This window comes from Coregonus lavaretus (assembly GCF_964263955.1).
Source record: "Coregonus lavaretus genome assembly, chromosome: 13".
Classification (NCBI taxonomy): Eukaryota; Metazoa; Chordata; class Actinopteri; order Salmoniformes; family Salmonidae; genus Coregonus; species Coregonus lavaretus.
In genome coordinates this window covers 22874122-22897938 of record NC_140000.1, presented here as the reverse complement: position 1 = coordinate 22897938, position 23817 = coordinate 22874122, and the positions used below count along the sequence as shown (strand labels likewise).

General features: G+C 41.4%; 1 protein-coding gene and 1 pseudogene across 2 annotated transcripts; both read right to left on the bottom strand.

Moving 5' to 3' along the window:
• Nucleotides 1-18382: 18382 nt before the first annotated feature.
• LOC311140372 (uncharacterized protein) lies at nt 18383-21943 on the bottom strand. Its single transcript, XM_084175401.1, has 7 exons — nt 21734-21943; nt 20372-20570; nt 20111-20218; nt 19757-19813; nt 19339-19563; nt 18972-19094; nt 18383-18828 (listed from the first exon to the last, which is right to left on the bottom strand). The coding sequence occupies exons 2-7, from the start codon at nt 20543-20545 to the stop codon at nt 18763-18765; spliced, it is 753 nt and encodes a 250-aa protein (XP_084031527.1). The 5' UTR covers nt 20546-20570; nt 21734-21943; the 3' UTR covers nt 18383-18762.
• Nucleotides 21944-22212: 269 nt separating this feature from the next.
• LOC311140371 (1-phosphatidylinositol phosphodiesterase-like) lies at nt 22213-23598 on the bottom strand (annotated as a pseudogene). Its single transcript has 2 exons — nt 23519-23598; nt 22213-23059 (listed from the first exon to the last, which is right to left on the bottom strand). The product of its transcript is annotated as a 1-phosphatidylinositol phosphodiesterase-like (transcript).
• Between the last annotated feature and the right edge of the window lie 219 nt (nt 23599-23817).

The following is a 23817-nucleotide window of genomic DNA, read 5'->3' as shown; positions in this document are numbered from 1 at the left end:
CGTTGGTTCAGGGGTTGGTCTCATCTCCTCGGCGCCATTTGTTGCACACTTCAGCCAGGCACAAGATTATCATAACAACCTATCATAGTGAGAAGAGCCAGCTCCCTTAGACATCATTCCTACGTCCAAGGAAGGCTCACAGATCACAAAGAACCAGTATAGTCTAGCATTTGAAGGCAAATCCTTATCTCATTTTACCCCCTAAAACAGCTCTTCACATCAATCACAGCCTTGCCAGGTGTCACAGCCTACATTAGCCCAGTCAAGAATGCATTCTTTCTAAGTTAGTCATCCCATCAATTTAGGAGAATAATAAATCCCCAATACTTCCTTACATTTTTAACTGGCCTTTACTAGACTAGTCTTTTACACAAACAGCTATGAACACAATATTGATATTATATTAATTTCCTCTCCTTTCATTTCCTCTTCTATTCACTACAGACAATATTTATCATAGATCATGCTACACCCTGTGTTCTGAGATTGTAAGCAATGTGCAGAATGGCAATAACATTTATAGAACCCAAGGTGTCATTTCATTCCCGGCCTCCATCTGTTGTCATAACTTCAATCTTTGTTGCCTTGTTGGATTTCACTGTTATTCTGTAATGGTCATGGTTACTTTTGTAATGAGTACCTTTTCAAAATTATTTGAATTCCTTAGTCACACAACTGCAAAGCCTAGTTTCACTGATCTATTCACTTTGTATGTCAGGTAACTGACAAAATAAAGGAAACACTTGAGTAAATAAGGGATACAAAGTATATTGAAAGCAGGTGCTCCCATGCAAGTGTGGTTCCTGAGTTAATTAAGCAATTAACATTCCATCATGCTTAGGGTTATGTACAACAATTCTAAAAGGAGCATAGGGGGTTTAAAAGGTTTGTGTGTGTGTGTCTCAGTCACCAGATCTCAACCCAATTGAACACATGGGATATTCTGAAGCGGTGCCTGAGACAGCATTTTCCACCACCATCAACAAAACACCAAACTATCAAATTTATCGTGGAATAATGGTGTCGCATCCCTCCAATAGAGTTCCAGACACTTGTAGAATCTATGCCAAGGCGCATTGAAGCTGTTGAATATTGAATAGCGCCCCCTGTGTATTTATGCTAGACACTTACAGTTTATTGTAGTGGCTGCAGCTCAATCCACTCTTTCCGCCGATATAAAGTTTGCGCCTATTCCAAATAATGGGGCTTGTGGAAGTGGTCTTTTTATACACATGAGAGAATCCAGAGAAGACATTCGTCACAAAATCGTGTGTAAAACCCGAACCATTTGAGCTACAACTAATAAGTCACCACCATCGAAAGATGATACTCTCACGACAGTGTCGGTTGTTTGGATCTATGACATCCACAAGCTTTACGCCAGTCGTCTGAACTCTCTGTCGCAGACGTCCTCATTTCGAAGACGTCTTCTCACAAAACAGACTGTCCAGACTGTTGGAGCTACAAAGTAATATGTCACCAAAGGGGAGAATCCAACTCAGTCCCTCATTAATTATATACTATATGTACAAATTAGCACAATGTTTTTATGTACTAATTGCAAAAACTCTTGGCGCATCGAACTCCATCAATGTCACGCCCCTTCTGAAGCCCTTAACTTGATGCTCTCGGAGTTTGTGCTATTAGTACAAATAAACATATCTGCTTATTTGGACGTATCTAGTTAGCTATTTTAAAGTGAAAGCGAGGTAAATTATCGGAGAAGAAATGACTAGTCATTTCTGTATTTCAACCAGCATAATTCTAGACTATTATTTAATTGTAATTAGTTATGTGTAGTGCTTTATGATATTGTATACTGGAAGTGATCTGTATTCGCTCTGGCCAACATTGTTGTTGTAACGTAACGTTAGCTTGTATATTGAGATGTTATTCACAGTACACTCAGAAAAAAAAGAGTGCTTTGTGGCACCATTTGTGCCTGTAGGGGAACCCTCTAAAAACAGGTTCCAGATCGAGCCATTTAAGATCAGATACAACTCTTTCTTTCTGAGAGTGTAGATTATTAATTGTACCACAGCTCACTGTCTTTATTGACGATCAGGTAAAACACAGAATGACCGTTGTAGCCTAAGTTTGTGCGCTGGGACAGCATCAGTGGACTAGACTGGGAAGGCTTACTGTCCAATTCTACAGGGGCAACAGGGATGTGACCCGGCAATAGTGCAACCAATAACACTATATTACTTTGGCAAGACTGCCCTACAAAGGTAAAACGCAGTAACTATGAATTTGGTTAAACATCTTTGATCTATTGTAATGGTTTCCTGACACAGGAACAAGCCAGTTGATCAGAATATATCATGGATTATCAGAAATTGCTTTCTGTCTAGACAGAAAAATAATTTGAAGTCAGATTTAGCAGTAAAAAAATGTTTTGTAGTTCCTGCGTTTTGCATTTGTAGGGCAGAATTGGGAGCCTAATAATAATATCTTACTATCAGTACTGTATATAGCAACTATACAATTAAATATAGGCCTACAACATTTTACAATCATGGAGGAACCCAGTCTAAGTAGACTACCCCTCAAGTAAGGTCATATAAACAAATAAGAAAACTATTGCATTAGGTAAAACAGACCTCCTAAATCTTTCTGTTGAGCACTTTGGCATTACAAGACAGTTGTTAAAAGTACTCCTAGGGTCATTGGAAGTACTATACAGATATCCAGTTTCTGTCTGGTTCTCTGCTGTGTCATGTGTGTCATGACCTCCAGAGAGTCTGGAGTCCGGCCAATAACTAACTCCAATAACTGAATCGGCGTTCTTACAGTTTATTGATAATGTTCCTGATGTGGAGAATTTAATATCCAAAATAACCCTCTACTACCTTATTATGATTCACATAATATGACATGATGGTATGATATGATATTAAACAATTAGCCTTTTGTGTTCATATTGACAGATTATAAAGATGCACATTGTTCTAAATTTCAGAAATGCCGGGTTCAACAAAAAAAATGTGTCCAAGCTGTGCCCAAAACCTTGGCGTGAGGGCTAGAAAATGTTAGTTCTGTGGGGCCCCACAAAGAAAGAAAAGAACGGAGGCTGGAAAAAATAAGGGAAAAAATCAAACAAGGGGGTCCAGGACTGACGCTGAATTCAAAGACTGTGGATAATGCATACGTCCATGTGAGTGAAAATATTGTAGTCACAAGCATATCTGTTGATATTTTGTTTGTTGAGGCAGACTGGAAAAACATTTTTGTAAGACAATAACTTTTGAACCCTTAGAATGTTCAACCACGAGCAAGGAGACTTGTGTGAATTTCCTTTGACATGATTTCTGTACAATGACCATAACATACTTTGGGGTTTCAGCTTCTTAGTCTAAAGCAGGGTATGTCCTCATCCTGCGTCTGGGGGGGGAGAGGGTTTAAAGCTCAGGTCCTTACCACCTCTAGGGACCTGTCAGAGGAGGAGACGGTGGCTCACACTGTCCTTAGATTTGTGTTTGAGAAGTTACTCTACTGTAAGTACACTTGATTGATATGCTCGTTTCATGACACAGTCCAATGTAGCTCAGTTGGTAGAGCATGGCGCTTGCAACGCCAGGGTTGTGGGTTCGTTTCGCACGGGGGGCCAGTATGAAAAATGTATGCACTCACTAACTGTAAGTCGCTCTGGATAAGAGTGTCTGCTAAATGACTAAAATGTCAAATAGACTGACCAGGTGAATCCAGGTGAAAGCTATGATCCCTTCTTGATGTCACTTGTTAAATCCACTTCAATCAGTGTAGATGAAGGGGAGGAGACAGGTAAAAAAAATAATTTTAAAGTGTTGAGACAATTGAGACATGTATTGTGTATGTGTCCCATTCAGAGGGTGAATGGGCAAGAGAAAATATTTAAGTGCCTTTGAACAAGGTATGTTAGTAGGTGCCAGGAGCACTGCAATGCTGTTTTTCACCCTCATTTTTCACCCTCATAAGTTTTCCATGTGTATCAAGAATGGTCCACCACCAAAAGGACATCCATCCAACTTGACACAACTGTGGGATGCATTGGTGTCAACATGGGCCAGCATCCCTGTGGAACGCTTTCGACACCTTGTAGAGTCCATGGCCCGATGAATTGAGGCTGTTCGTGCAACTGAATATTAGGAAGGTGTTCTTAATATTTAGTACACTCAGTGTACATGCAACATAATGTCATATTGCAATGAGAACATAGCATTTTACAAGCAACATCATATGACTCTATAAAGGAATACCCCAATAAAGTGCCAAAAGGGATGGATGCAGATTAACACAAATATTATTTGCTTAGTTTATAACCAATGATGCTACACTAGCCCAATAAGCAGCGCATGAGTGAAGCCTTTTTATGAAAAAAAAAAAGCAAGTTTTTAAGTACCATCACGCTCAAACTCAAAATGTTGGTGTGTTAAACCAATATACAACGAAGTCCAAAAAATGAAAGGTGGTTTGCACACAAACTATACAAAACTTCCCAACACAAACATTTCGGTGTCCACCTTCTTCAGCGTATTTCTGGTTTCAGGCATCAGTTATCTAGAGTGAGACACAGGCGTGAATGATAGTAATCAACAGGACCAAGTTTTTCAAAACTTTTCTAATCAGATTTCGGCAATCGGATTGGATTAAATGTTAGAACTGGGTATTTCAAAACTGAAAATGAGATTCTGATCCATGACACAGGTGTGTATGATAGTAAACAACAGTTAATTAACAGTTGGTTAGCATTCTCACGTTTTTGGAGTGGATCATGTACTCACCTATGACAAAGACACTTAAAATATATAGTGAGCTAATATTAGCTGAAGTTGTATCTATTTTTTTGTGTGAACCACCCTTAAATGTGTTATATTGCCATTCAAATGAATAAACAATTGAATCTCAAATGACATCTTTGTTGTAATACCGTAACCACCAGAAGAGTGCCAGAATCTCCATCTACAGTTATGGACCTGTGTTTGTCATTTTAACCTTTTTTATTTTTCCCAGAATCACACAGTGGCATCACTAGTAATTCGAATTCCTATAATGTATGTTGATTTTCTATGATATAGGCATATAGCCAGTCGCATTTAAAACACATTATTTTACTGTACCTGGTCGTACGTACACAGACTTGTGGTTATTGAAAATGTGTAGCCTAACAAGTTTCTACATGGCCCCAGACACATTTACAACCAAATTATTTGAACCATTGCAAATACTGTTCTATATGTTATTTGTAATTTTGTAAATTTTTTGTACATTTGTAATTGTATGGTAATAACATTTATGACATTTGTTTCCACCACAAAAGTGTATTACTTAATAGTATGCATTGTTTTCAGTATCGGCTTGTGAGCCAGCCAACCAGGAGGAGGCAGCTGAGGAAGGGCCCATGGTGATGGAGGAGGCAGAGAAGGTGACCACGGTCACCATGGAGGAGGCAGTTGAGGATGGGCCTGTGGTGATGGAGGAGGCAGAGAAGGTGACCATGATCACCATGGAGGAGGCAGTTGAGGAGGGGCCCGTGGTGATGGAGGAGGTGGAGCAGGTGACCGTGGTCACCATGGAGGAGGCAGTTGAGAAGGGGCCAGTGGTGATGGAGGAGGTGGAGCAGGTGACCGTGGTCACCATGGAGGAGGCAGTTGAGAAGGGGCCAGTGGTGACAGATGCAGAGCAGGTGACCGTGGTCACCATGGAGGAGGGAACTGATCCTAATCAGGGCAGGTAAGCGAGAAAGCTGAATCTTAAGCAGAAATAACAATGGGGACTCCGTCAACCACGTGCGACTGCAGTAAGCAGTAATTCACATAGACAGCGTAGTGTATGCCAGCGTAATTGTCAGGAAAAGCTATTATGAAGAGTTGTATTCTCTTTTGAAATCGAAGTTACCTCATTCCTCGAGTTTTCCAGACGTAGCCCATGATCTAAATAAACAGGAGTAGCTGGTGTATTTATTTTCAGATAGGTAGCCAGCCAGATAAACCATAGCCTACAGCTCAAAATATATTTCTAAACCATACAAATTTACTTAGCAAAATAGGGAAGATCATAACAGTTCCTTGAATTCACTTTCTACAAACAACCCACTTGTCACGCCACTCCCGCTCCGGCGCCGGTCTACTAACCCCATCGTTACGCACACCTGGACCTCATCATCACCTTGATTACTCTCCCTTTATTTAGCCTCAGTAGCCTCAGTCATCAGGCAGAGCTGGTTTTGTTCACGTTCAGTATGCTCCTCCTGTTTTGTTTATCTGCCTTTTCTTATCATTAAACTAACCTTCTGCACCTGCTTCCTGACTCTCAGCGTATACATTACACCACTCAATCTCTAAACCAGATTTGATTAATTTGAACCACTTTGTTTGAACTGTACAATCAAATCTACCATGATAAGGTAAAGAAAATAACATCGACAATGTGATATCATTGCGAAACACAATCCAGTTTATAAATGTAGAATAATGTTGCATTCATACATTGCTTCATAATCACTAGTCTATACATAATGTTGGCTTGCAGTTCAACTTATTTACACTAAATATACACTTTTTTACTGAACTTCACAAGCATGTTGACATTTGTCATCCGTCTTGTCCTGGAGGCAAAACTGAGCGATTTCCCCTTAGATAGGCCAGCTGGCTATATTGTAAAAATGAATGACAACAGAAATTCGCTTTTTGGTCTTAATTTAGGGTTAGGCATTAGGGTTAGCAGTGTGGTTAGGGTTAAGGTTAGGGTTAGGGTTAGGTTTTAAATTAGATTCTATGACTTTGTGGCTGTGCCAGCTAGTGACCACTCTGCAGAGCTGCTTCCAGAACAAGATTCATGATGAAAAACATTTACCCTCACTTCACAATTCCAGACTCGATAACAATGTACAAAAACAGTCTATTTTCTGAGAATTTATCAGCTCATTTTACCAGCATTGCGCCGTGAGAAAAACAGCTTTCTAATTTGGCTTTCTATATACTTGTGATGCCGTTGACGCTCACAGCCTGTCTGTTTTCTCTCATTGACTCCCATGCATTCTATTTCCAGCGTAAGCATGCTTGTTCACACACGTATAAAAAAGGCTCCCCGTGTGATTTGGGCTTTACCCATAGTGAATTAGTCATTCCCAGTTCACTCCCTAACTCTTCCCCTTGGCCCTAACCCTTCGATGTTTGTATATGTGTAAGGTGTAAGCAATATGGTGTAAGCTCTACCACTTTCCTGATTATACCTATCCAGACCCTTAAGAAAAATCTAAGGGTTAGATCAGGGCCAAGGAGGAGGGGTAGGGAGTGAATTTGGACCAGCAAACAATGTGTATGTGCCACCTAAGAGTTTCAATACCAATCATGTCTGTGGGTGTTCATTCAGGTTGAAGTTCACAGTGGAAGAGATGCAGGGGTCCATTGTGACCATGGAGGAGGACACTGGCACTGCAGAGTGCCAGAAAAGACAGAAACAGAATAAGTGCAAAGGTACATGGACTGTTATCTTTAATTTGTCACTGACTATTTTCTTTGTCTCCACTGTCTACAATGCGAGTCTGGGCTGTCATCTCTATAGTACAACACATTATCTTAGTTGTTTATTATCAAATACAGTGCCTTGCAAAAGTATTCATCCCCCTTGGCGTTTTTTCTATTTTGTTGCATTACAATCTGTAATTTAAATGGATTTTTATATGGATTTCATGTAATGGACATACACAAAATAGTCCAAATTGGTGAAGTGAAATGAAAAAAATATTTTTTTCCAAAAAATTCTAACAAATAAATAACGGAAAAATAGTGCGTTCATATGTATTCAACCCCTTTTGCTATGAAGCCCCTAAATAAGATCTGGTGCAACCAATTACCTTCAGAAGTCACATAATTAGTTAAATAAAGTCACATGATCTGTCACATGATCTCAGTATATATACACCTGTTCTGAAAGGCCCCAGAGTCTGCAACACCACTAAGCAAGGGGCACCACCAAGCAAGCGGATCAGGGTTTGGTTATAAAAAAATATCTGAAACTTTGAACATCCCACGGACCACCATTAAATCCATTATTTAAAAAATGAAATAATATGGCACCACAACAAACCTGCCAAGAGAGGGCCGCCCACCAAAACTCATGGACCAGGCAAGGAGGGCATTAATCAGAGAGGCAACAAAGACACCAAAGATAACCCTGAAGGAGCTGCAAAGCTCAACAGCGGAGATTGGAGTATCTGTCCATAGGACCACTTTAAGCCGTACACTCCACAGAGCTGGGCTTTACGGAAGAATGGCCAGAAAAAAGCCATTGCTTAAAGAAAAAAATAAGCAAACACGTTTGGTGTTAGCCAAAAGGCATGTGGGAGACTCCTCAAACATATGGAAGAAGGTACTCTGGTCAGATGAGACTAAAATCAAGCTTTTTGGCCATCAAGGAAAACGCTATGTCTGGCGCAAACCCAACACCTCTCATCACCCAGAGAACACCATCCCCACAGTGAAGCATGGTGGGGGTAGCATCATGCTGTGGGGATGTTTTTCATCGGCAGGGACTGGGAAACTGGTCAGAATTGAAGGAATGATGGATGGTGCTAAATACAGGGAAATTCTTGAGGGAAACCTGTTTCAGTCTTCCAGAGATTTGAGACTGGGACGGCGGTTCACCTTCCAGCAGGACAATGACCCTAAGCATACTGCTAAAGCAACACTCGAGTGGTTTAAGGGGAAACATTTAAATGTCTTGGAATGACCTAGTCAAAGCCCAGACCTCAATCCAATTGAGAATCTGTGGTATGACTTAAAGATTGCTGTACACCAGCGAAACCCATCCAACTTCAAGGAGCTGGAGCAGTTTTGCCTTAATCCATAAATCCCAGTCCCTAGATGTGCCAAGCTTATAGAGACATACCCCAAGAGACTTGCAGCTGTAATTGCTGCAAAAGGTGGCTCTACAAAGTATTGACTTTGGGGGGATGAATAGTTATGCACGCTTTCCGTTTTTTTGTCTTACTTCTTCAAAGTGGTAGGTATGCTGTGTAAATCAAATGATACAAACCCCCCAATTTCAATTCCAGGTGTAAGGCAACAACATAGGAAAAATGCCAAGGTGGGTGAATACTTTAGCAAGCCACTGTAAGCAAAGAGAAATGACAGTCCATCATTACTATAAGACATGAAGGTCAGTCAATATGGAAAATGTCAAGAACTTTGAAAGTTTCTTCAAGTGAAGTCGTAAAAACCATCAAGCTCTATGATGAAACTGGCTCTCATGAGGACCGCCACAGGAAAGGAAGACCCAGAGTTACCTCTGCTGCAGCGGATAAGTTCATTAGAGTTAACTGTACCTCAGATCGCAGCCCAAATAAATGCTTCACAGAGTTAAAATAACAGACACATCTCAACATCAACTGTTCAGAGGAGACTGCGTGAATCAGGCCTTCATGGTCAAATTGCTGCAAAGAAACCACTACTAAAGGACACCAATAAGAAGAAGAGACTTGCTTGGGCCAAGAAACACGATCAATGGACATTAGACTGGTTGAAATCTGTCCTTTGGTCTGATGAGTCCAAATTTGAGATCTTAGGTTCAAACCGCAGTGTCTTTGTGAGACGCGGAGTAGGTGAACGGATGATCTCCGCATGTGTGGTTCCCACCGTGAAGCATGGAGAAGGTGGTGTGATGGTGTGGGGGTGCTTTGCTGGTGACACTGTGATTTATTTAGAATTTAAGGCACACTTAACCAACATGGCTACCACAGCATTCTGCAGCGATACGCCATCCCATCTGGTTCCATGACCAGACATGGCTTGTTAAAATAGGTTTTCTGGGGTGTATAGAGCTTCATGGCAGAAAACAAGTGTATGTAAATGTTTATAAAAACTGTTTTATGTTGATATTGGAGCCTTGAGAATCTTGAAAATATACTATTTCAACATTCTACACCCTTTATATGGCCATTCAACCCTTATACCCATTATTCGCATAATGGCCATAACCGCACCTCTATTGTAATGGTTTTCGGCAGAACATATATCTGATAAGCAAGACAATTATGCACTGAATTCTCACTGCCTATCCAAATAGAGCAACTGTGCCAGAAAATGCACCCCTCTGTTAACCCAAGCAGATAAACGCACCTGTCGCAAAACATGTCGCATGTCAACATGAGGCAGTGGTAACCTACAGAATGAATGCACGTAAGGTAATAAACATAATAGCATGGTAGGCTATATATACACAGCATATAAGCTATGATGATATATACAGAGGACATGTATTTTAATCTATAGCTACACCTAGCCTATTAAAGGCCCATAATAAACTCTATGAATATGTGCTTCTTATCGCATATAGCCCAATATTGCGTAGCCTATTTGAAGGTCAGTCGGCAATATAATAAGCTATAGCCTAATAAGTTGTTCCCTGTTACAAATGGTAACAGGAGCCCTGTGTGGCCTAAGTAGTGCAACACTATCAGCCCTTTCAAAACGCCCTAATTCTTCATGACACCCCTCACGCAGGTCCACTGATGGCGGAATTTGCCTACATATTATTTGCTTTTCAAAATGCAATATTCCCATCCCTTTTGATTGTTTTCTCATTACTCACAACAACAAAAAATCACTAGGCCTACTCAAGTTGTTCAGACCAATCCACTGCTCATAACCTATATCAGCATTATGCCAGGTGCCTATCTTAGTAGGCTATAGTTTGTGAACTGTATACGTCTATATTTTTTTATATCATGAATATATTGACAATGTACACTGCTCAAAAAAATAAAGGGAACACTTAAACAACACAATGTAACTCCAAGTCAATCACACTTCTGTGAAATCAAACTGTCCACTTAGGAAGCAACACTGATTGACAATACATTTCCCAAGCTGTTGTGCAAATGGAATAGACAACAGGTGGAAATTATAGGCAATTAGGAAGACACCCCCAATAAAGGACTGGTTTTGCAAGTGGTGACCACAGACCACTTCTCAGTTCCTATGCTTCCTGGCTGATGTTTTGGTCACTTTTGAATGCTGGCGGTGCTTTCACTCTAGTGGTAGCATGAGACGGAGTCTACAACCCACACAAGTGGCTCAGGTAGTGCAGCTCATCCAGGATGGCACATCAATGCGAGCTGTGGCAAGAAGGTTTGCTGTGTCTGTCAGCGTAGTGTCCAGAGCATGGAGGCGCTACCAGGAGACAGGCCAGTACATCAGGAGACGTGGAGGAGGCCGTAGGAGGGCAACAACCCAGCAGCAGGACTGCTACCTCCGCCTTTGTGCAAGGAGGAGCAGGAGGAGCACTGCCAGAGCCCTGCAAAATGACCTCCAGTAGGCCACAAATGTGCATGTGTCTGCTCAAATGGTCAGAAACAGACTCCATGAGGGTGGTATGAGGGCCCAACGTCCACAGGGGGGGGTTGTGCTTACAGCCCAACACTGTGCAGGACGTTTGGCATTTGCCAGAGAACACCAAGATTGGCAAATTCACCACTGGCGCCCTGTGCTCTTCACAGATGAAAGCAGGTTCACACTGAGCACGTGACAGACGTGACAGAGTCTGGAGACGCCGTGGAGAACGTTCTGCTGCCTGCAACATCCTCCAGCATGACCGGTTTGGCAGTGGGTCAGTCATGGTGTGGGGTGGCATTTCTTTGGGGGGCCGCACAGCCCTCCATGTGCTCGCCAGAGGTAGCCTGACTGCCATTAGGTACCGAGATGAGATCCTCAGACCCCTTGTGAGACCATATGCTGGTGCGGTTGGCCCTGGGTTCCTCCTAATGCAAGACCTCATGTGGCTGGAGTGTGTCAGCAGTTCCTGCAAGAGGAAGGCATTGATGCTATGGACTGGCCCGCCCATTCCCCAGACCTGAATCCAATTGAGCACATCTGGGACATCATGTCTCGCTCCATCCACCAACGCCACGTTGCACCACAGACTGTCCAGGAGTTGGCGGATGCTTTAGTCCAGGTCTGGGAGGAGATCCCTCAGGAGACCATCCGCCACCTCATCAGGAGCATGCCCAGGTGTTGTAGGGAGGTCATACAGGCACGTGGAGGCCACACACACTACTGAGCCTCATTTTGACTTGTTTTAAGGACATTACATCAAAGTTGGATCAGCCTGTAGTGTGGTTTTCCACTTTAATTTTGAGGGTGACTCCAAATCCAGACCTCCATGGGTTGATACATTTGATTTCCATTGATAATTTGTGTGATTTTGTTGTCAGCACATTCAACTATGTAAAGAAAAAAGTATATAAGATTATTTCATTCAAATCTAGGAGGTGTTATTTTAGTGTTCCCTTAGTTTTACCAAAATACACTACTCAAAAAAATTATCAAATCATATGCTGCTGTAAATAGGCATACGGTGTTGTCATCAGCCAGTAAGCTTCAATAGTACACAGAAAGAGCCCCTATGTCCTTCCATTTGAAATTATGGTGTAGGGTTCAATGCACTGCTGAAATATATGGGTTGGGCAACAGTACAGTCCACGCTATCAGATTCTCATTGGTACACCGTTAACGGATTTAAGGTCAAACAAATAAACTAGTGATAGGCTGTTAGATTTGGCAAGTGACATTTTAGAAAGGTGATGTTGTACTTACAATGTTGCAAGGGGCAGCAATGACTTACATCAAAATAGTACAAATGAATTATGTAATTGTTTGAAACACACACACACCTGCTAGTGCTTAATGCATTTGTTTATTAACACCTTTGATTTATTTTTGCAGTCCCATTGAGACCAAGGACTCTTTCGCAACTCACAATTACACAAAAAAAATAAACTATTCCAGCAGCATATACAATTCATGAAGAACCACATTCCTCAGTAAAGAGGTCCTCAACCAACATTCTGAGTTGCTGATGATATCACCATAGTCTAGGACCGGAAGAAACGGCGGTGAGGAGAGGAACCATGGCAACAAATGCGCTGAAATGAGACATTCCTTCTCCACTAGAGCGTCAGGCAAATTACATTTCCCTGGATGGGTTCAGAAGGTGAGGGGTCAACGTCGGGAGACCAGGCTGCTCACGAGGGAGGGGGTGGCAGCCTTCTCCCTCTTCTGCGGAAGAGAGCAAGACCGAGAGAAAGAGGCAGGGGTGGTGTATGATTTCAGAAAGCATAGCAGTCGTCATCTGAGCTCTCAGTAATAGGACTTCTATCGTCATCGGAGTTCTCATCTACATCAGTCAAAAAAATAGCCCCGTCTCCCAGAATCAGCTTGTGGTAGGTGTTCCTGGTGTTGTTTTGGTCTTGTGTCGGTACACTCAATCTTCTCTTCAGGAGGCAGAGAAGGCCATTCCTCCCTCCGACAACTGTTGCTTTGTCTAAAGGTCATATGCAAAGCAGTAAATGTACAATTCCACTACACAAAATAGTGTGGAGGGTATTTGTAAAGCAAGAAAAAGTTAAGTCCAAAAATAGTATAAACCACATCTGACCTTGCAGCTGTAGGGACAGTGCCTCCATAGTTCCTGCTGTGCTTTCTCCCCTAGTGCTTCATCTCCTGCACCAGGATCCTCTCTTCCTCCTGCAGTCTGTTCACCAACATCAGTCTGTCCAAGATTGCCTTTTTGATGGCGGTTGCCTGTGAGATGGAAACTCAGAGGTATATAACAGAACAGCAATGATTGTAGCCTATGCTTAAGGTACAAATTCAATCACAATAGATACTGTACCTTCTGCAATCGTATACTTACTGGGGCCAAGTCTCTCCCATGGCTGCACAAAGTTGACAGAATTAAGCAGCTCATCCACTGTGGGAGCCTAAACTCTGCCTGCTGCTCGTGAAGTTGAACAATGGCAGTTGTCAAGGCTGGCTTGTCCTCAGCAATTTCTCAGAATCTGATGCCTCCTCTTGTTGCCGTCTGAATAAAATAGAGTGATTAGACGGACGGTAGATTCAAATATATTAAATGACAAAGTTACTATAGAGGCCCAAACAAAGAGCGTACAAAGCAATCAACTCATTTCTAAAGCATTTGTCATGCAGTTCTAACATTATACGAGTTGTGGCTCACAAGGTACTCTGCTGTTAATGGTCACGTAATTTCTGTTTAATTAAATATGTTAAATTAGATCAATTAATAACATATGTCATGCCTACATTTGATCAAACATGGTCTGATGTGTATGACTAATGCAGTTTTTCACAAATCAGTTTTACTGCTAGATTAATAATGTGTTTGAGGTCATTTTGTTGTTGGGCCTCACCTGTCAAACAGTATAGGTAGCGTTTCCTCTGTTTCACACTGAGGTAAAGCCCCACAATCTTCTTCTGGAGATGCCCTGTCTGACTATCCTGAAGTGTGGCTGTCAAACATAGGGCAAGTTAAACATGACTCCACTGACATCAATGCAATTATGAAGTTGAGACATCCACTTTTCTACCTGTTGGATTCTGGCTTGAAATATACTTATTCCGGTCATCATATTAGAACGTATTGATTACTTTACATGTATAAGGAATGTATATGTTGGGGTCAATGAAGGGTGAATAGGAACTTTGTGTATGGAGTGACAAGGAGAAGTGCAGAAAGTTAATATTATTTTCAAACATGTTGTTGCTGAACATTCATATTTCAGGCCAGTTGCTGAGGAACTAGGACAATGAAGGATGTGGAACTCATCGAGATAAGTCAACAGTTGGAGAAAATACACTGCTGGGAGGGGGGGGGGGGCATAGGGGCCCACCCCGAAGACAGTCTGACTACAGTCCAATCCCATACACACACTTCCACGCCCATGAGGGTCCTAGACTTAAGCAGGCCATGACAATACCAGAGAGAGGAACATACGGTGTTTCTGCCTAACAGAGAAGGATTGTTTACCTTAGACATGTAAGGCGGTGACGCCACTTAGTCGGAAGGTATAAATATATGCTTGTGGGTTGAATAGACTTGAGCTTTTTCTGGTTGTCCATTTCAGTTTTTGCGCCATTTGTTCAGAACCTAACATACCTTCTGGCCACTGCTGCACCTCAGCAACCCACTCCTGAAGCACAGAGTCGTTGATGTCCAGCTCTGTCCGCTTTTCTTCAAGGAAGCTGGTCTTCAGTCTTTTGACGTTCTGAAAAAAATACAATTAAATGAAAGAATAACATAGGTGAAGGTTCTAATTTTAAGTGAATCACACTAAAAGATTTGACTTTAATGTGCACAGTCCTCTTGACGTTTTCCTAGATCAAGATGACTAGTAAAAATAATGAAAAGCTGTGCCAGGATTGCAGACAGAAGATCAGACATGTAGAAACAGATAAACAAGAATGAGAAAGCAGATACAGGTTCAAAATAAAAATAGTTTTATGAAAACAAATGTGAAACTTCTGGGGGGGGAGAACCTTGTTTTAGGGTCAGATGCCCCAAGGTAAAGCTCTATTTAGGGCGATACTCACCCCTGCCATTAGCTGCAATATGGTCACCTGTTCCGGTAGAGGTCCATGTCCTCCGCCGTGACTTTTGATGAAAATAATATACAATGAACATGAGGCAGCCAGGACTGGCATATGTTATCTATTTAGAAAAAAAGGCTGCGTAAACACACACAAAACGAAATAGGTACATAACACTTACCTTGTCTTGAGGCATTCTTAGACCTTTTTTGTCCAGGTCTTTGGTGAATTGTTGCCTCGGCTGTCCCTCTCTATCCATTGGACAGCGGCAAGGCTAGTGGCAGGAGCAGGTGACTGTCACTTTGCAGCTTGCTCCTTCTGATCCTAAAGTATTTATTAAAATCAAACAGAATGGGAATCTGTCTGATTAAAATTACAACATTGTGGTATGTACCCACAATTCAACTGCCCTAAAAAAATTATACTGTGGAAATATCACTTACAGTGCAGTCAGAAAGTATTCAGACCCCTTGACTTTTTCCACATTTTGTTACGTTACAGCCTTACTCTAAAATTGAGCAAATTCTCCCCCTCTCCCCCACAATATCCCATAATGACAAAGCAAAAACAGCTTTAGACATTTTAGCAAATGTATAAAAATAAAACTGAAATATTACATTTACATAAGAATTCAGACCCTTTACTCAGTACTTTGTTGAAGCACCTTTCACAGCCTAGAGTCTTCTTGGGTGTGACGCTACAAGCTTGGCACACCTGTATTTGGGGAATTTCTCCCATTCTTCTCTGCAGATCCTCTCAAGCTCTATCAGGTTGGATGGGGAGCGTCGCTGCACAGCTATCGTCAGGTCTCACCAGAGATGTTCTATCGGGTTCAAGTTCGGGCTCTGGCTGGGCCACTCAGACACTTGTCCCAAAGCCACTCCTGCGTTGTCTTGGCTGTGTGATTAGGGTAGTTGTCCTGTTGGAAGGTGAACCTTCGCCCCAGTCTGAGGTGCTCTGGAGCAGGTTTTCATCAAGGATCTCTGTACTTTGCGCCATTCATCTTTCCCTCGATCCCGACTAGTTTCCCAGTCGCTGAAAAACATCCCCACAGCATGATGCTGCCTCCACCATGCTTCACCGTAGGGATGGTGCCAGGTTTCCTCCAGACGTGATGCTTGGCATTCAGGCCAAAGAGTTCAATCTTGGTTTCATCAGACCAGAGAATCTTGTTTCTCATGGTCTGAGAGTCCTTTAGGTGCCTTTTGGCAAACGCCAAGCGGGCCGTCATGTGCCTTTTACTAAGGATTAGCTTCCGTCTGGCCATTCTACCATAAAGGCCTGATTGGTGGAGTGCTGCAGAGATGGTTGTCCTTCTGGAAGGTTCTCCCATCTCCACAGAGGAACTCTGTCAGAGTGACCATCGGGTTCTTGGTCACCTCCCTGACCAAGGCCCTTCTCCCCCGATTGCGCAGTTTGGCCGGCCGGCCAGCTCTAGGAAGAGGCTTGGTGGTTCCAAACTTATTCCATTTAAGAATGATGGAGGCCACTGTGTTTTTCGGGACCTTCAATGCTGCAGACAATTTTTGGTACCCTTCCCCAGATCTGTGCCTTGACACAATTCCTTCAACCTCATGGCTTGGTTTTTGCTCTGACATGCACTGTCAACTGTGGGACCTTATATAGACAGTGTGTGCCTTTCCAAATCATGTCCAATCAATTAAATTTACCACAGGTGGAGTCCAATCAAGTTGTACAAACATCTCAAGGATGATCAATGGAAACAGGATACACCTGAGCTCAATTTCGAGTCTCATAGCAAAGGTTCTGAATACTTATGTAAATAAGGTATCTGGTAGTTTTTTTTTAAATGTGCAAACAATTCTATAAACCTGTTTTCGCTTTGTCATTATGTGGTACTGTGTGTAGATTGATGAAGCAAATATTACATTTAATCCGATTTAGAATGAGGCTGTAATTAAACAACATTTGGAAAAAGGGATGGGGTCGGAACACTTTCCGAATGTACTGTAGCTATAGATAGTAGGCTACACTGCATAATGAAACAATCCATTGTAAGCTAGTGTTTTGAGGGTGGACTGACTGTATTATTTGGCATTAATAGACTGGTTTTACACACAACAACTTTATATCCAAGCTGGGAGAGAGCATGAGGAAGGCTCATGTCATGCAAGTAGGCTATACAGGACATTTGTATGTTTTTTAAATAAATTGGTATTCTGTTGTATCGAAAATACATTTTACAATCTGCAATGTTTGAATTTCCAAGTTGAATTACTGAACAAGTAGTTACATTATTGCCACGAGCCAGAAGTCTAAATCATGGCAGCCTTGCGACACCGTGTATAGCTTCGTGAAATGTTAAGCTTAACATGAGAACATGACGACCAAATAGGCCTACCAATAAACATTTATCCATTAGCTAAAGCAAAGCTGTAGGCTACATGCCCTGGAACCACAGAAAGCCTATCATCGATTCGATAGGCAGCCGCATAGATATGTCCCAATTTCAAAACCATGGACAGTGGTTGGTAGTCTAAACTTTATGAGTGGCTCTCTGGCTGACGCATTCTAGGTTTCTTTATTTTAGGCAGTGTGGGGCCCACTCCAACCTTGCGGGGGTCCAGAGAAACTGTGTTACGGCAGTGTATAGGACAGACACTTCAAAACCTTATTTCTTATGATTTATTTTTGGACTGTCTGTTTTGCCATACACAAATGTGTTAATCAATGTGTTTCTATGGGTTATAGCAGTAAAGGCCAAATTCAATGTTTCATCAAATATATATATATATATTTTATATCCCTACAGGGGTCCTAAAATTCCAAATCAAATGGCTAAATTATCAATTTTATGACCATCTTAAAACAATTCCATATGTTAGCTTAGTAGCTATTGCAACCTAGGGGCTTAGACCTTAAGACACTTGATGTTGGTGTTTCCCTTTATTTTGGCAGTTACCTCCAAGAAAACCTATGATTAACCAATGGTGTAGGTTTGTATGGGAATGACTGCCACCTGATGGCAAAGTTAAGTAAAACGATTTTGAAACGGGTGAGCTAAGACAGTTTGTTTATTTTTGGGGGGGGAACAGAATAAAAGATAAGGTAAGGAAATATTGAAATACTCAACAACAAAAAAAATATACAACAGTCAATTCAGTAATTAACTTGATATATTCCACTTTATAACTGTCCAGTTTTGAAAAAATTACAAATACAAAAAACATGACTAAAACTGCATGAAGACATACAATCAGTGTCAGTTATCATTTAAACAAAGCAAGTCACAGTAGGCTTTACAGTAAATTAAGTAAGTGAACTACATGTACTACATACTGTGTGTATATAACAAAACAGAAGCAGCAGCACTCTTTAATCGTCCGTGACAAATTTCCCCTCTGAGACAATAAAGTATATCAGATCAGTGCTGTCTTTAAGCTGCAGGGTTAGTGGTGACCTCCTCCAGCAGAGGCTTGTACTGCTCCAGGTCCTGGATGTTCTGCAACATATCAGTGCAAGGTTACACATTACTTGGCAGGACACAACAAACATTACCTTGGTTGTGTGTATCTACAAATCCGTATTCTACTTCCATTTGTATGGCCGTTGTATTCGCTCTGTTCAAGGGATCTCTGTTCATACCTGTTTTCCCTCCTTTCCATTCTTGCACAAAGCCTTGAGACCCAAGACAGCAGAGCTGAAGGTAACACAAAGCTGAAGGACTGCAAGGACGATGAGCACGATGTCCAAGGCATTCATCAACATCTAAATGGTAGAACGGAAACACATGGAGGAGGATTTGAACATATTGACAGTTGACTGGATTGTTTAGCAAGATAGCCGTGTTGGTGAACACTGGAAAATACAGAAAGACTGGCATCCCAGCTATTAGAGTGTGCTTTAAACATGGTACCCACTAGCGCCGTTTAAGGACACATGTTCATTAATACATTTAGCAGTTTGATCCATCTAACCATCTAATCAAAAAACGTCATTCAAAAGCACTCACCTGTGCAATCTGCTTGGCATCTTTGCAATTTTCCAAGAGTCTATCCCTCTGCTGATCATTGGGTGGTTTTGTCACCCGGCCGCCATAGTAGTCATCTCGCCAGTTGTAGTTGTCCTCATTGCAAGTCCACCAGAAATGGTCGTTTGCTAGGTCTACAGCATACAGCACAATTCCAGTAATGGCCAGAGCAGCACCTGACAGATTCATTAACACATTGATGCCCACCTAAAACACAATCAGGGAATACAAAACCAGTTTGACTCAATTGAGTAAACCACTGAGTACCAGTTGTCTCAGATATTCAGTTGATGATTATAATTAAACTGGATCAGATTGAATGATTGTTCAATGAAGGAAGGGAATGAGGCTAAGGAATGACAGGAAACAGTTAAGGTATGTGCATCAGTGAACAACTCACCAAGCAGGGACTGGGGAACTTCTCAGCCAAGATACACATGATGCCAACTGCTATAAACTGAGGAGAGTGCACACAAATATCAAAATCAAATACACACAACCTACACAATCGACACATTATTTGTCCTGATAATTAACAAACATTTCGCAAGAAAATACACAGACATTTGACTTTAACCCTTCATTTTATAAAAAAAGACTACTTAAGTGTGGGTAGGCAGGCCGAAATAAAAAAATAAATAAAGTTACTTATATGTTTCCTTTGTTTACTGTGGTTATAACTCCAAGTGAAATCATGTGCCTTCATACTAAACATGATAACATGGTAAAAGATAACAAAATAAAGTAAGCTTACCACACCACCAAGCCAAAAAGGAGTCCCATTCCATCGCAGTAGGCTAGAATAATCAATAAGGATCACTCCCAAGCCAATGTTGAGTACTCCCACCATGATCTGTATAATCTGTGAAAGAAGAAAATAATAAATTTCGATAAATCTCTCTCACTTCCGATGACAATTGTGTGACCCAGTGATGATAGACAATACTGATGATAGACATGTATGTTGTGGTGTGTGTGCGCACATCTGGTCTGTGTGTTATTTTAGTTCACCCACCCCCAGAGCTGACTGGGAACTTGCTTGGAGCCTCCTCAATCCCTGGGACACAGAGCATGCTGGGCTGTAGCACAGGGTCCCAAGTATTTGACACAGCAGGGGCCAACTGCTTCCTTCTTTAGAGTTCACGGTGAACACAGTCACCCCTTCGCCTTTGGTCACAGTCACTGACATGCTGGTCACTCTTGGTTACACAGCTCTAAGATAAAACGGAAGGTAGAACAAAAATCTTAACGTTAAAATAACTGTGTTGCCTTATAAGTCATGATGTTAAAAGGTGCACATTCATCCCAATAACATCTGATCATGTCTGTGTTGTATCTGTAGGATACAACTTTTTTAAAGGACCAACTATGCATTTCGTTAGAGGATTTATTGCATTGCACAGCACACTCTGAATCTGCCCTAAATAAGGGCACTCTTACTGTCACTGCTACGGTGTTTATTGGGTTATAGTGACAAACAGGTTCCATCTCTCATTGTGGTAATATCTTGCCTCATTGAAAGCTGATAGGAGATGGTGTGGTGATGAGTGGGTGTAGAGCTACATCTGAGCAGGAAGTGCACAACATAAAAACCCCTCTTCTGGGAAATGACTTGAAACAGCAATTGTATGACCATGTTGCTCAATTAACTTATGCATTCAATTAATTCAGTACAGCAGCACCTTAGGGTAAAGAATTTAGGCTACCGATTGTTTACTTAGATATATATGGGGGAAACTCACATCATCCACTTACAATGTGTAGCACTCACCTGGGTGATGCCATCAATGGCAGCCATTTTGCATTAGAAAGCTCGCCACCCATTTTGTACCAAGTAGGCTACATGTATTTACAAATAGTGTTTCATTATTTTTAGTTGGCAGCAGAAAGTAACCATACCATATAATGTCCTAGTAAAGCAGCTTAAACAGTACTGTGAAATAAAGTACTATCCAGGAGTTACACATCCCTCTGTCAGTGGTGGAGTTTGTTTTGCGTGGCTCGGTGCCCCGGGTGAGTGGAGATTTCACTTAAGGACCAATGGAATAGTCTAAAATAAGCAAAGTCTGCCCACCAGGGGCACCCAGCCATGCAAAACGAACTCAACCATTGGGTGTTCCCGAAACACTCAAATTCTTCCCCCTGACTCACGAGAGAATGTAAACAAACCATGACAAATGTTTGCATAGATTTTATAACTGTTGAACTTCAATTTGCAGTATGAATTGTTCCGTATAATCTATTTATTTACTATTTTGTAATTACATTTGATTACATCATTTCTTTTTGAGAGCATGAAACAACTACACACCCATTTAAATTCACTCAAAACGTATTCTTCAACAACAAACACATATTTTAGAGAAAGTGAACTCACCCGTTCCTGGCAATTGAGATGGACACCTCTACAGGTCCTGTGTAATCACAGTGGCAGACCAGTCTGCTTGTTGCGCAGTTTGGTTTCCTTACAAGGAAGTAGCTGGTAGGGAGGGCTCAGCCAGTTTCAGCTAGATCCCAGCAGTACCTCCTTCTCAGTTTAAAGAGGACCTGAGAGGTTAACCCTTCCCTCACTGAATAATAAACATATAATGGATTCCTGTCATTTCCTGACAAACTGAAGAACAAAGACGTTACAGTGCCAAGTCTTCATTATTGTTGTTTAAGAGTGCATGCCAATATCACGTTACAATCACTAAAGTCTTTACTTTAGTCTTTACTCTTCTATCTCGCTCCTTTTCAATATAAGCACAATCAAGTATAGTATATGCCATGTGTTGTTGCTTGACTTAATCTAATGCTGTCAACTAACATTTATTTCAGAAAGCAATATAATTATGACTTCCATGGGTGAACACTTCACCAATCATTGAGCTTAATGACTGTTTGAATGAGGTCGATACTAGGAAAGTCCATGGCAATCACCCCGAAACATGCCCTGGTGTGGTCACTGGAGAACTGTCTCAGATACTGATCGAGCCTGGGGTTAATCTTTTCAGCCACCTTCTTGGGAGTTGGAAACATGCCCAACAGTGTGCCAATGCCAGTGCCACTGGAGTAGCTCAGAACTATATCATCAACACCACAATCGCCTGAAGCTTGTGTCAAGTGTTTCACAATTTTGTTCTCCTTGTCTGCAATATGAGTAACTTCATAGTCACCCTTGCTGTCTGTATCCAAGAGAGGAATGCCCAGCTTAAAGCTGGATTTCTGTATAAATATCACCTTTCCTCTTGCCTCAGCCATAGTTGGCATGTCAGACTTCACCCATACATCTTTATCATCACTAATCATTTTTCCAACCAGCTCCTCAACATTCTCTTTATCAAACAAATCAGGCTTTGCTCTAATGAGAACCGCCTCACTTCTGAATTCGGACAGAAATGCTCTGATCGTGTCAAGGACCTCATTGAACGACTTGTGTTGGTAGACAACCCAGTGCATGATATAGAGTTTGTTTTCAAAGGCAAATATCCTGAGGTCCAGATAGCGTATGCCGGCCCTCAGCTGATCCCCCAAATCCCAGGCCTGACACTCTGCCGCTGGGCCTCAATAGAGAGCCATGGTGTCATGGGTACCAGGGATGGTGATGTCAGAGATTAACTTTTTGTCATCAATGTCCTCCATCCAGCCAATCTTGTAGGATTCTGGGAGTAGGAGTCCTTTATAGTCATTGAAGAAGAGGTCCTTTCCTTGGCAAAAACCTCTAAAAGTAAATCATACAACAAAGGATTGACTGAAATGTTGAAGAGAGGCTTTACTCAGGTACCATGCTGTTTCAACAGATATCATACACAGATGGGAGAAAATAATCAGTCAATGGAGCATGGGATTGGGGGGGGCATGAGCGTCTGTAAAATATTGAAAAGCCAAATAAAGAAACCTTGATTTAAAATACTAATATATATATATATATATACTATGCTTACTTTTTCTTAAATATCTGTGTATCCCTGTGAATTACAAGTCATTGCACCAAAGCCATATGTATGATATACCACAAAAACATGAACTGACTCACAACATTTTGCTCACTTTTCATAAACTTTTTTTTAAACTAAAGGAAGAAATGGTAGGTTCAATTTAGAGTGGACAATGTAAACGCCTAAAATATATATTCTGGAATTAATGGGAATTTATTTGAAATACCTGTAGCCATACTTACACAAAAAGCAGTAACATGTAGAGGTGGAAAAACAGACCTTTCTCAGTTGTCCTCATGGTCACGTTAAAGGAGAAAAACATGCAACAACCTGCAAATTGGAACATGAATAACATAATAATGCAAATCCAAAAATCCTACTCCTGATTTTCCATATAGCCTACCTTTTCTAAATGGCTTTCCAATACCAAGACTGAAATAAAATGTTTCATATGGCTAAAGATTGGGATACTCACATACAGCTCTGGCCCAAGGAGTTTCACACAAGTTCTGGTGGTATGACCTCTGCAGATTGGCCACTG

Coding starts and splice junctions, on each gene's coding strand:
- LOC311140372 (XM_084175401.1), bottom strand. CDS start 20,545: ATGTCAGTGACTGTGACCAAAGGCGAAGGGGTGACTGTGTTCACCGTG. Junction 19,814..20,110: donor CTTTTTGGCTTGGTGGTGTG/GTAAGCTTACTT, acceptor CACTCTCCTCAG/TTTATAGCAGTTGGCATCAT. Junction 19,095..19,338: donor ATGCCAAGCAGATTGCACAG/GTGAGTGCTTTT, acceptor TCTACCATTTAG/ATGTTGATGAATGCCTTGGA.